At 46.1% G+C, this 12500-nt stretch overlaps 1 protein-coding gene across 4 annotated transcripts in view; it reads right to left on the bottom strand.

Annotated features, from left to right (window-relative positions):
- The window catches only part of arhgap9 (Rho GTPase activating protein 9), a 62096-nt gene that overhangs the window by 15574 nt on the left and 34022 nt on the right, over positions 1 to 12500 (bottom strand). For all 4 annotated transcript variants that reach the window (XM_031825121.1, XM_031825194.1, XM_031825162.1 and 1 more), the window contains exons 8-11: positions 10352 to 10441; positions 6693 to 6752; positions 6185 to 6343; positions 1639 to 1743 (exon numbers count right to left, since the gene is read on the bottom strand). In XM_031825121.1, coding sequence (XP_031680981.1) covers positions 1639 to 1743; positions 6185 to 6343; positions 6693 to 6752; positions 10352 to 10441 — 414 coding nt within the window. The remainder of the gene's footprint in view (positions 1 to 1638; positions 1744 to 6184; positions 6344 to 6692; positions 6753 to 10351; positions 10442 to 12500) is intronic.

The raw sequence follows: 12500 nt of genomic DNA, 5'->3' as shown, positions 1-12500 counted from the left end.
TGACCCACGTTGGTGCCACACAGGAAGATAAACATTTACAGTAACAACCTAGGGAATGAGTTGCAAATGTCACTAGAACCATGGATGGACAGTGGGACAGGTGTTACAGATAGGAGACAGCGGAGACAGATGGGAGACAGCGGAGACAGATGGGAGACAGAGGGACAGATGGGAGACAGAGGGACAGATGGGAGACAGAGGGACAGAAGGGAGACAGCGGAGACAGATGGCAGACAGAGGGACAGATGGGAGAAAGAGGGACAGATGGGAGACAGAGGGACAGATGGGAGACAGAGGGACAGATGGGAGACAGAGGGACAGATGGGAGACAGCGGAGACAGATGGGAGACAGCGGAGACAGATGGGAGACAGCGGAGACAGATGGGAGACAGCGGAGACAGATGGGAGACAGAGGGACAGATGGGAGACAGCGGAGACAGATGGACAGATGGGTCAGATGGGAGACAGAGGGACAGATGGGAGACATAGGGACAGATGGGAGATATAGGGACAGATGGGAGACAGAGGGACAGAAGGGAGACAGCGGAGACAGATGGCAGACAGAGGGACAGATGGGAGAAAGAGGGACAGATGGGAGACAGAGGGACAGATGGGAGACAGAGGGACAGATGGGAGACAGATGGGAGACAGCGGAGACAGATGGGAGACAGCGGAGACAGATGGGAGACAGAGGGACAGATGGGAGACAGCGGAGACAGATGGACAGATGGGTCAGATGGGAGACAGAGGGACAGATGGGAGACATAGGGACAGATGGGAGATATAGGGACAGATGGGAGACAGAGGGACAGATGGGACAGATGGGAGACAGAGGGACAGATGGGAGACAGAGGGACAGATATGAGACAGAGGGACAGATGGGAGACAGCGGAGACAGATGGGAGACAGCGGAGACAGATGGACAGATGGGTCAGATGGGAGACAGAGGGACAGATGGGAGACAGAGGGACAGATGGGAGACAGAGGGACAGATGGGAGGCAGAGGGACAGAAAGGACAGATGGGAGACAGAGGGACAGATGGGAGACAGAGGGACAGGTGGGAGACAGTGGAGACAGATGGGAGACAGAGGGACAGATAGGAGACAGCGGAGACAGAGGGACAGATGGGAGACAGAAGGACAGATGGGAGACAGCGGAGACAGATGGGAGACAGTGGAGACAGCGGAGACAGATGGGAGACAGAGGGACAGATGGGAGACAGAAGGACAGATGGGAGACAGAAGGGCAGATGGGAGACAGCGGAGACAGATGGGAGACAGTGGAGACAGCGAAGACAGAGGGACAGATGGGAGACAGAAGGACAGATGGGAGACAGAGGGACAGTGGAGACAGCGGAGACAGATGGGAGACAGAAGGACAGATGGGAGACAGCGGAGACAGATGGGAGACAGCGGAGACAGATGGGAGACAGTGGAGACAGCGAAGACAGAGGGACAGATGGGAGACAGAAGGACAGATGGGAGACAGAAGGACAGATGGGAGACAGCGGAGACAGATGGGAGACAGTGGAGACAGCGGAGACAGAGTGACAGATGGGAGACAGCGGAGACAGAGTAACAGATGGGAGACAGCGGAGACAGAGGGACAGATGGGGACATTTGAGATGTGAGACTCACGGGTGTGGAGCTGTCATTGCTGTCAGGAGAGGTGGCTGGAGAAGGAGGCTCCACCACCACAACACTGGTCCCAGGGTAGGAACAGTCTCTGCCCTGCTGGCCCAGCTACAAACAACACATGTATGTTAGGACTGGACAAATATCTTGTGGATAGATTCTCATGGACAAATATCTTGTGGATAGATTCTCATGGACAAATATCTTGTGGATAGATTCTCATGGACAGATTCTCATGGATAGATTCTCATGGACAGATTCTCATGGATAGATTCTCATGGATAGATTCTCCTGGATAGATTCTCCTGGATAGATTCTCCTGGATAGATTCTTGTGGATAGATTCTCGTGGATAGATTCGCCAGGATAGATTCTCCTGGATAGATTCTCCTGGATAGATTCTCGAGGATAGATTCTCGAGGATAGATTCTCGAGGATAGATTCTCGAGGATAGATTCTCCTGGATAGATTCTCCTGGATAGATTCTCGAGGATAGATTCTCCTTTATAGATTCTCCTGGATAGATTATCGAGGATAGATTCTCCTGGATAGATTCTCCTGGATATATTCTTGTGGATAGATTCTCCTGGATAGATTCTTGTGGATAGATTCTCCTGGATAGATTCTCCTGGATAGATTCTCCTGGATAGATTCTCCTGGATAGATTCTCGAGGATAGATTCTCGAGGATAGATTCTCGAGGATAGATTCTCCTGGATAGATTCTCCTGGATAGATTCTCGAGAATAGATTCTCCTGGATAGATTCTCCTGGATAGATTCTCGAGGATAGATTCTCCTGGATAGATTCTCCTGGATAGATTCTCGAGGATAGATTCTCCTGGATAGATTCTCGAGGATAGATTCTCATGGACAGATTCCCGTGGACAGATTCTTGTGGATAGATTCTCGAGGATAGATTCTCATGGACAGATTCTTGTGGATAGATTCTTGTGGATAGATTCTCGAGGATAGATTCTCGAGGATAGATTCTCGAGGATAGATTCTCATGGACAGATTCTCGAGGATAGATTCTCGAGGATAGATTCTCGAGGATAGATTCTCATGGACAGATTCTCGAGGATAGATTCTCGAGGATAGATTCTCGAGGATAGATTCTCATGGACAGATTCCGTGGATAGATTCTCGAGGATAGATTCTCGTGAACAGATGACACGGTGAGAATCTGCCAAGGTCCACATAGAATGTTATGTGATTCCCAGCAGCAGTAATTCCTGTTTTTTGTTTCTGGTCATTGATTATTTGGACAAATCAGGATTGGACAAAGGCGGTGCTTAAACTGGTGCTGTGATTTTTAAGACTATATGGATGATAAACAGGTTGGCACTTGATACAGTTCTTTTCAATTGCTAACATGCATTGGTCAAAACTGAAGTCACATGGTTAAAACTGAAGTCACATGGTCAAAACTGAAGTCACATGGTCAAAACTGAAGTCACATGGTCAAAACTGAAGTCACATGGTTAAAACTGAAGTCACATGGTCAAAACTGAAGTCACATGGTCAAAACTGAAGTCACATGGTCAAAACTGAAGTCACATGGTTAAAACTGAAGTCACATGGTCAAAACTGAAGTCACATGGTTAAAACTGAAGTCACATGGTCAAAACTGAAGTCACATGGTCAAAACTGAAGTCACATGGTCAAAACTGAAGTCATATGGTCAAAACGGAAGTCACATGGTTAAAACTGAAGTCACATGATCAAAACTGTAGTCACATGGTCAAAACTGAAGTCACATGGTCAAAACTCTTCACACATTTAGCGAAACAGAAGTGTATGTGGACCAAACTGTGAATCATTTTTCATTGATTTGTTTTCACACAAAATGCATTCAATGACCACATTCTCCAAAATCCATGAACTATTTTCTCATTCATATTCCATCACCTGTAAAACTATATATTTGCAGCACGTTTTCAAATGCAAACGCACTGTTTCCAAAAACTGTTAAAAACACATTCAAAACAGAATGATGGCCAATGTCGTACCTTTCTGCAGTTACCAGACTGAAACACTGGAAACATGGACCAAGGAAGACATGTTGGTGGGGGAAGAAGAGTGGCAGGGAGAGGTAGACAGGTTGGTGGGGAGAGAAGAGTGTCAGGGAGAGGTAGACAGGTTGGTGGAGAGAGAAGAGTGTCAGGGAGAGGAAGACAGGTTGGTGGGGAGAGAAGAGTGTCAGGGAGAGGTAGACAGGTTGGTGGAGAGAGAAGAGTGTCAGGGAGAGGAAGACAGGTTGGTGGAGAGAGAAGGGTGTCAGGGAGAGGAAGACAGGTTGGTGGGGAGAGAAGAGTGTCAGGGAGAGGTAGACAGGTTGGTGGAGAGAGAAGAGTGTCAGGGAGAGGTAGACAGGTTGGTGGAGAGAGAGAAGAGTGTCAGGGAGAGGAAGACAGGTTGGTGGGGAGAGAAGAGTGTCAGGGAGAGGTAGACAGGTTGGTGGAGAGAGAAGAGTGTCAGGGAGAGGAAGACAGGTTGGTGGGGAGAGAAGAGTGGCAGGGAGAGGTAGACAGGTTGGTGGAGAGAGAAGAGTGTCAGGGAGAGGAAGACAGGTTGGTGGAGAGAGAAGAGTGTCAGGGAGAGGAAGACAGGTTGGTGGGGAGAGAAGAGTGTCAGGGAGAGGTAGACAGGTTGGTGGAGAGAGAAGAGTGTCAGGGAGAGGTAGACAGGTTGGTGGAGAGAGAAGAGTGTCAGGGAGAGGAAGACAGGTTGGTGGGGAGAGAAGAGTGTCAGGGAGAGGTAGACAGGTTGGTGGAGAGAGAAGAGTGTCAGGGAGAGGAAGACAGGTTGGTGGGGAGAGAAGAGTGGCAGGGAGAGGGAGACAGGTTGGTGGGGGAAGAAGAGTGGCAGGGAGAGAGACAGGTTGGTGGGGAGAGAAGAGTGGCAGGGAGAGGGAGACAGGTTGGTGGGGATAGAAGAGTGTCAGGGAGAGGGAGACAGGTTGGTGGGGGAAGAAGAGTGTCAGGGAGAGGGAGACAGGTTGGTGGGGATAGAAGAGTGTCAGGGAGAGGGAGACAGGTTGGTGGGGAGAGAAGAGTGTCAGGTAGAGGGAGACAGGTTGGTGGAGAGAGACGAGTGTCAGGGAGAGGGAGACAGGTTGGTGGGGATAGAAGAGTGGCAGGGAGAGGGAGACAGGTTGGTGGGGAGAGAAGAGTGTCAGGGAGAGGGAGACATGTTGGTGGGGGAAAAAGAGTGTCAGGGAGAGGGAGACAGGTTGGTGGGGAAAGAAGAGTGGCAGGGAGACAGGTTGGTGGGGAAAGAAGAGTGGCAGGGAGAGGGAGACAGGTTGGTGGGGGAAGAAGAGAGGCAGGGAGAGGGAGACAGGTTGGTGGGGAGAGAAGAGAGGCAGAGAGAGGGAGACAGGTTGGTGGGGAGAGGAGAGTGGCAGAGAGAGGGAGACAGGTTGGTGGGGAGAGAAGAGTGGCAGGGAGAGAGAGACAGGTTGGTGGGGAGAGAAGAGAGGCAGGGAGAGGGAGACAGGTTGGTGGGGAGAGAAGAGTGGCAGGGAGAGGGAGACAGGTTGGTGGAGGGAGAAGAGTGGCAGGGAGACAGGTTGGTCGGGAGAGAAGAGTGGCAGGGAGAGGGAGACAGGTTGGTGGAGAGAGAAGAGTGGCAGGGAGACAGGTTGGTGGGGAGAGAAGAGTGGCAGGGAGAGGGAGACAGGTTGGTGGAGAGAGAAGAGTGGCAGGGAGACAGGTTGGTGGAGAGAGAAGAGTGTCAGGGAGAGGGAGACAGGTTGGTGGAGAGAGAAGAGTGGTAGGGAGAGGAAGACAGGTTGGTGGAGAGAGAAGAGTGTCAGGGAGAGGGAGACAGGTTGGTGGGGAGAGAAGAGTGGTAGGGAGAGGGAGAATGCGTGGAGGACAAAGGAGAGCAAGAACAAGAGCGGTGGTCTTTGATGAGATGAGGGCCACAATTATTGACCATGTTGTAAACCAAGGTCCCTCTTTGAGAGAGGCCGGTTTAAGGCTGCAACCAAATCTGCAGGTTTCAACAGTTTCATCAACAGTACAAATTTTCTGGCAAAACTACAGCTGAGATGTGCATCATTCAATGCTAATTGAACTACATATTACAGTACAATACAGTACATGTATGTTCACATTTTTACATGTACTGACATTTTGAAATATATGGATATTTTTTTTTTCTTCAGTAGGATCCAAAAGGTAGCCTCCCACAGGAGGGAGAGGCAAAATATTATCAGATGCGCAGCCACAAAGTCAAAATTGACTCTATCGTAACATTCATGAAAACAAAAACGAAAATTTGGGCCATGATAAAGATGTGAAATTAGCGGAATCGGTTGGTTTGGCCATTTTGAGTTTCTGTTTGTGAGGGTGGAGACGTCGCTTCATTCCTTTGCACAAAAGTTATCACAATTGTTAACAGAATCCCTCCCCAGAAGTAAAACAGGAATTTACTAACTCTCACGAGAGAATTTTACTTCTGGGTAACCGAGATTAGATTTGGACAACAATAGGTCTGTGTCATTCTGCTAACGTGTGTGGTGTGTGGTGTGTGCGTGTGTGTACCTTGCCGTTCATGGGCAGTATTATGGTTCGTGAGTGGCTGAGCTGCTCCGTCCCATGATGCAGTAGGGCAGAGTGACGTCGCTGGACAACCCCCTGAGACTCTCCTGTTCTGAAAGCTGTGGTGCTGATGGTGTTGGAGGAAACTGCTCTCTGCATGCTCTACAAGGCAGGAAGCACAGAGAGGGGCGGGGGTGGAGGGAGGCAAGTCAGCTACTCTGTGTGTGTCAATGGAGGCTTCTGAGGGGAGGACGGCTCATAATAATGGGTGGAATGAAGTGGATGAAATGGTATCAAACACATGAAAACCATTTTTTTTTTAAAAACCATTCCATTAGCTCCATTTCAGCCGTTATTAAAGGATTGATTCACCATTGGAGAAATGTGTTTACGTCGATATTATTGTTCTGTTGTTGTATTGTTAAAAACTTTTAGTTCCTTGTTTTGTCACAAGGAAGTTATTTCCCCTGTACACATTCCCATTCATCTCTACATTCCATTCTAATGTCACCTGACCCAACTCCCGGCCACTGTCAGCAATCTGCCCACCGTACAGGAAGTCTGAAGAGATCTGGAACATAGATAAAAAGAAGAGGAAGAATTCTTTATTTCCTTACAGTTAATTTAGTCTTTTGCTTCACTACAAAGGCTAATTACAGCAAACACTGGCCTACAATGACCCAACACATTACGTAACACTACGAGGCATTCATAGATTATCTTTCCAAACATGTCAGCTAATATTAGTATTTATTAGGATCCACATTAGCTGATCCCCCCCCCCCCCCCCCCCCATAGTGAAAAGCACAGATAGCTTTATCACAGCTGAAATCTATAACTTGAAGTGTATATTGTTGTAACAAACTGGTACACATAGACGTACCGTACAGTCAGTCATACTAGTCTGTTATCTATAAACGTGAGACTACACTCAGAGGAAAATACTAGTCTGTTATCTATAAACTGTGAAGATGCAACCTCCAACGTGAGGTTGCAGAGGAAAAAAGGGTTCCAAAAGGGTTCTTCGGTTGTCAACATAGGATAACCCTTTTTTGGTTCCAGCTAGAACCCCTTTGAGTTCCATGTTGAATCCTCTGTGGAAAGGGTTCTACACGGAACCAAAAAGGGTTCTACACGGAAGAAAAGGGTTCTACCTGGAACAAAAAAAAGTTTTCTTCAAAGGGTTGTTCGAGATTTATGTTATTCTCTAATAACAGACCCCAAAGCAAATCAGGGGGAGGAAAATAGGTTTCTTTGAAGAGGACAAATCATGCAGGGAGTTAGATGGTCATTCTTCCCTTCAGCGATGCTCTCTCAGCGATGCTCTCTCAGTGATGCTCTCTCAGTGATGCTCTCTCAGTGATGCTCTCTCAGTGATTCACTCCTGTGGTTCTCTCCAGTCATTCTCTCCACAGTACAAAGGGACAGCGTGTCGTTTTATAACCCAGCCCTTAGCCTGTGGTTGACCAATTAGAATTCCTTGCAATAAAACTAGCCAATGGACAAATAACAAGTATCCTATTTCAGAATGTCTGAACCATTAATCAATCATTCCCTTTTACAGAAAAAAACACTATTACCCTTAATCGTTACTCTATCGACTTCTCGTCCTTTTAACCTCTCGTCCTCTGTCTCTGCGTTGTGTTTTTATCTGCTACATAGTCTCACAGGGTTACCCTTTGGGAACAACCCAAAAAAAGAAAAAATTTTAGGTTCTAGATAGGACCTTTTTCTACAAGAGTGTTTAAGCTAAATGAGAAAGATACAACCCAAAAAAACATTTTAGGTTCTAGATAGGACCTTTTTCTACAAGAGTGTTTAAACTAAATGGGAAATATACAGTGGCTAGTTCTGTCTTACACTCCCTCTCTCTCACACCCACACAAGAAGAAAAACTGAACTTACAGCCACTCTGTTCATCAGTAGCCTTTATATCACCCGTTTCAGAGTCCAGATCAAAACAAAGCTAAACTATTAAACAGATGTTTCCTTGGTAGTCGATAGGAGAGTCAGTCCACGCCACTGTCCGCTGTAGTGCACCTTCCTGACACACACACACCTTTTCATCTGAGGAACCACAACCCCAAATCCACTTGTGTCTCTCCTTCTCTCTCGCTCTCTCGCAGCATAAACTTCCTCTTTCTATATGCAACCTTACGCTAACACTATCAGCATGTACAATCACTCTCACTTGGCACAACCAGGAAGCCATGTGAAGGAAGCCATGTGAAGGAAGCCATGTGAAGGAAGCCCTGTGAAGGAAGCCCTGTGAAGAAAGCCCTGTGAAGGAAGCCATGTGAAGGAAGCCCTGTGAAGGAAGCCCTGTGAAGGAAGCCATGTGAAGGAAGCCATGTGAAGGAAGCCCTGTGAAGGAAGCCATGTGAAGGAAGCCATGTGAAGGAAGCCCTGTGAAGGAAGCCCTGTGAAGGAAGCCCTGTGAAGGAAGCCATGTGAAGGAAGCCATGTGAAGGAAGCCCTGTGAAGGAAGGCATGTGAAGGAAGCCTAGAATGAGAGGCGGCATCCCAAATGGCACTCTAGGCTCTGGTCAAAATTAGAGCACTATATAGGGAATAGGGGGCATAGGGCTCTGGTCTAAAGTAGTGCACTATATAGGGAATAGGGTCTAAAGTAGTGCACTATGTAGGGAATAGGGTCTAAAGTAGTGCACTATGTAGGGAATAGGGTCTAAAGTAGTGCACTATGTAGGGAATAGGGTCTAAAGTAGTGCACTATGTAGGGAATAGGATCTAAAGTAGTGCACTATGTAGGGAATAGGATCTAAAGTAGTGCACTATATAGGGAATATGGTCTAAAGTAGTGCACTATGTAGGGAATAGGGTCTAAAGTAGTGCACTATGTAGGGAATATGGTCTAAAGTAGTGCACTATATAGGGAATATGGTCTAAAGTAGTGCACTATATAGGGAATATGGTCTAAAGTAGTGCACTATGTAGGGAATAGGGTCTAAAGTAGTGCACTATGTAGGGAATAGGGTCTAAAGTAGTGCACTATGTAGGGAATAGGGTCTAAAGTAGTGCACTATATAGGGAACGGGGAGCTGTTTGGGACGTACCCAGAGATATTATCATATCAACAATATAACAGCACTAACAGTAACAACAAGGACAACAGTAATCATTATCTACAGACTCTTATTATCTTATTTTCGTAGTTACGATGGTGTCACTAGCATTATAGGTCAGTCGGGGTGGAAGTTGCATGAAGCCCAGACACAATCTCTACTTTACAACACTGTGTGGTAATTCCTGTAAGTAGCTGTTGTAATTGCTCGTTGTTACACTGTACGACCCACAGTTCCTATTCGCCTGGCACAATGTAGAATGGACAAGCGTACGGGGTACGGATTTAGCTCCAGCTTGCCCTCTGATAAAGTAGGTAGAATTTGAACTATCCAACACTATCAGATCTCCACAAGCCCTAGCGTGTCAGGGCTCGTTTCTGGGCCGTGCCAAAGTGTTACCGTGCCAACTTGTGAAGTCTTGGTGTCCATAAAGCTCTGGTTCAGTGTCTGGGTAACTGTCCCTGTCTACGTTAAATAAACACGCATCAACTTTTTATTATTATTATTATTATTTTCTTTAAAAAAAGACAAGTCAGTTAAGAACAAATTCTTATTTTCAATGACAGCCTGGGAACAGGAGAGATTAAGAGGAGGAACAGGAGAGATTAAGAGGAGGAATAGGAGAGATTAAGAGGAGGAATAGGAGAGATTAAGAGGAGTAACAGGAGAGATTAAGAGGAGGAACAGGAGAGATTAAGAGGAGTAACAGGAGAGATTAAGAGGAGGAACAGGAGAGATTAAGAGGAGGAACAGGAGAGATTAAGAGGAGGAACAGGAGAGATTAAGAGGAGGAACAGGAGAGATTAAGAGGAGTAACAGGAGAGATTAAGAGGAGGAACAGGAGAGATTAAGAGGAGGCACAGGAGAGATTAAGAGGAGTCAACAGACTATTTACAAGGTAAAGAAGCAAATACCTGAATAGATTGTTTTGTGTGTAGGCTACATCTCACCTGTTTTATTAGTTTATGGTCACGAGGTTGACAACATTAGCGACACAATCACATTACAACTCTTCATTAAGTCCTTGTAACAGTTTTATCAAAAGACAGATACTGTGGGGAGGGGGGGGGGCTGTAGGTGGACCTACCCTGTTCATGTTGCCATTCTCTGTGCCTGGGATTGGGAGAGACAGGTGGTTGGCGTCCCTGGGGATTGTCTGTGGTTGCAGGGGACGAGCCTATAGCGAGGAAGAGAATGTGGGTGTTAGTTTGAAAGCACATCTGATTGGCTATTTCTCATTGCTGGCAACATTTATAAAAAGTGCTGATAAAAAGAGTCTACTGTCCCCGAACTGTACTGTTGAACTTAACATAAGACCCTGTGATCTGTAAATTAACATAGGACCCTGTGTTCTGTAAATTAACATAGGACCCTGTGTTCTGTATGTCTGTAAATTAACATAGGACCCTATGATCTGCATGTCTGTAAATTAACATAGGACCCTGTGATCTGCATGTCTGTAAATTAACATAGGACCCTGTGTTCTGTAAATTAACATAGGACCCTGTGTTCTGTAAATTAACATAGGACCCTGTGTTCTGTATGTCTGTAAATTAACATAGGACCCTGTGTTCTGTAAATTAACATAGGACCCTGTGTTCTGTAAATTAACATAGGACCCTGTGTTCTGTATGTCTGTAAATTAACATAGTGATCTCTATATCCCTGTTACAGTGGCTTGTGAAAGTATTCACCCCCCTTGGCATTTTTCCTATTTTGTTGCCTTACAACCTGGAATTAAAACTGAGGGGGGGGGGGGGGTTGTATCATTTGATTTACACAACATACCTACCACTTTGAAGATGCAAAACATTTTGTGGGGTGAAATAAGACAAAAAAACAGAGTAGATATGCACGCTCAAGTTTTCACCAGTTTTCACAAAGTCAAGACTTTGTAGAGCCACCATATTTGCAGCAATTACAGCTGCAAGTCTCTATAAGCCTGGGATTTTTGCCCATTCTTCAAGGCAAAACTGCTCCAGCTCCTTTAAGTTGGATGGGTTCTACTAGTGTAGAGCAATCTTTAAATCATACCACAGATTCTCAATGGGATTGAAGTCTAGGCATTGACTAGGCCATTCCAAGACAGTTAAATGTTTCCCCTTAAACCACTCCAGTTTTGCTTAAGCAGTATGCTTAGGGTCATTTTTTACCTTTATTTAACTAGGCAAGTCAGTTAAGAACAAATTCTTATTTTCAATGATGGCCTAGGAACAGTGTGTTAACTGCCTGTTCATGAGCAGAACAACAAATTTGTACCTTGTCAGCTCGTGGGTTTGAACTTGCAACCTTCCGGTTACTAGTCCAACACTCTAACCACTAGGCTACCCTACCGCCCTCCTGCTGGAGGGTGAACCTCCGTCCCAGTCTCAAATCTAAGACTGAAACAGGTTTCCCTCAAGAATTTCCCTGTATTTAGCTCCATCCATCATTCCTTCAATTCTGACCAGTTTCCCAGTCCCTGACAATGAAAAACATCCCCACAGCATGGTGCGGGGTGATGAGAGGTGTTGGGCTTGCATCAGACATAGCATTTTCCTTGATGGCCAAAAAGCTCCATTTTAGTCTCCTCTGACCTGAGTACCTTCTTCCATATGTTTGGGGAGTTTCCCACATGCCTTTTGCTGAACACCAAACGTGTTTGCTTATTATTTTCTTTAAGCAATGCCTTTTTTCTGGCCACTCTTCTGTAAAGACCAGCTCTGTGGAGTGTACAGCTTAAAGTGGTCCTATGGACAGATACTCCAATTGCTGCTGTGGAGTTTTGCAGCTCCTTCAGGGTTATCTTTGGTCTCTTTGTTGCCTCTCTGATTAATGCCCTCCTTGCCTCTCTGATTAATGCCCTCCTTGCCTGGAGGGTGTTGGTGGGCAGCCCTTTCTTGGCAGGTTTGTTGTGGTGCCATATTCTTTAGAATTTTTAATAATGGATTTAATGGAGCTCCGTGGGATGTTCAAAGTTTCTGATGTATTTTTTTTTAACCCAACCCTTGATCTGCACTTCTCCACAACTTTGTCCCTGACCTGTTTGGAGAGCTCCTTGGTCTTCATGGTGCCACTTTCTTGGTGGTGCCCCTTGCTTAGTGGTGTAGCAGACTCTGGGGCCTTTCAGAACAGGTATATATATATATATACTGAGATCATGTGATAGATCATGTGACACTTAGATTGCACACAGGTGGACTTTAGTTAACTAATTATGTAACTTCTGAAGGTAATTGGTTACACCAGATCTTATT

The sequence above is a fragment of the Oncorhynchus kisutch genome, linkage group LG1, assembly GCF_002021735.2.
Source record: "Oncorhynchus kisutch isolate 150728-3 linkage group LG1, Okis_V2, whole genome shotgun sequence".
Lineage (NCBI taxonomy): Eukaryota > Metazoa > Chordata > Actinopteri > Salmoniformes > Salmonidae > Oncorhynchus > Oncorhynchus kisutch.
The sequence above is the reverse complement of the archived record's forward strand: the minus strand, read 5'-3'. Positions and strand labels throughout refer to the sequence as shown.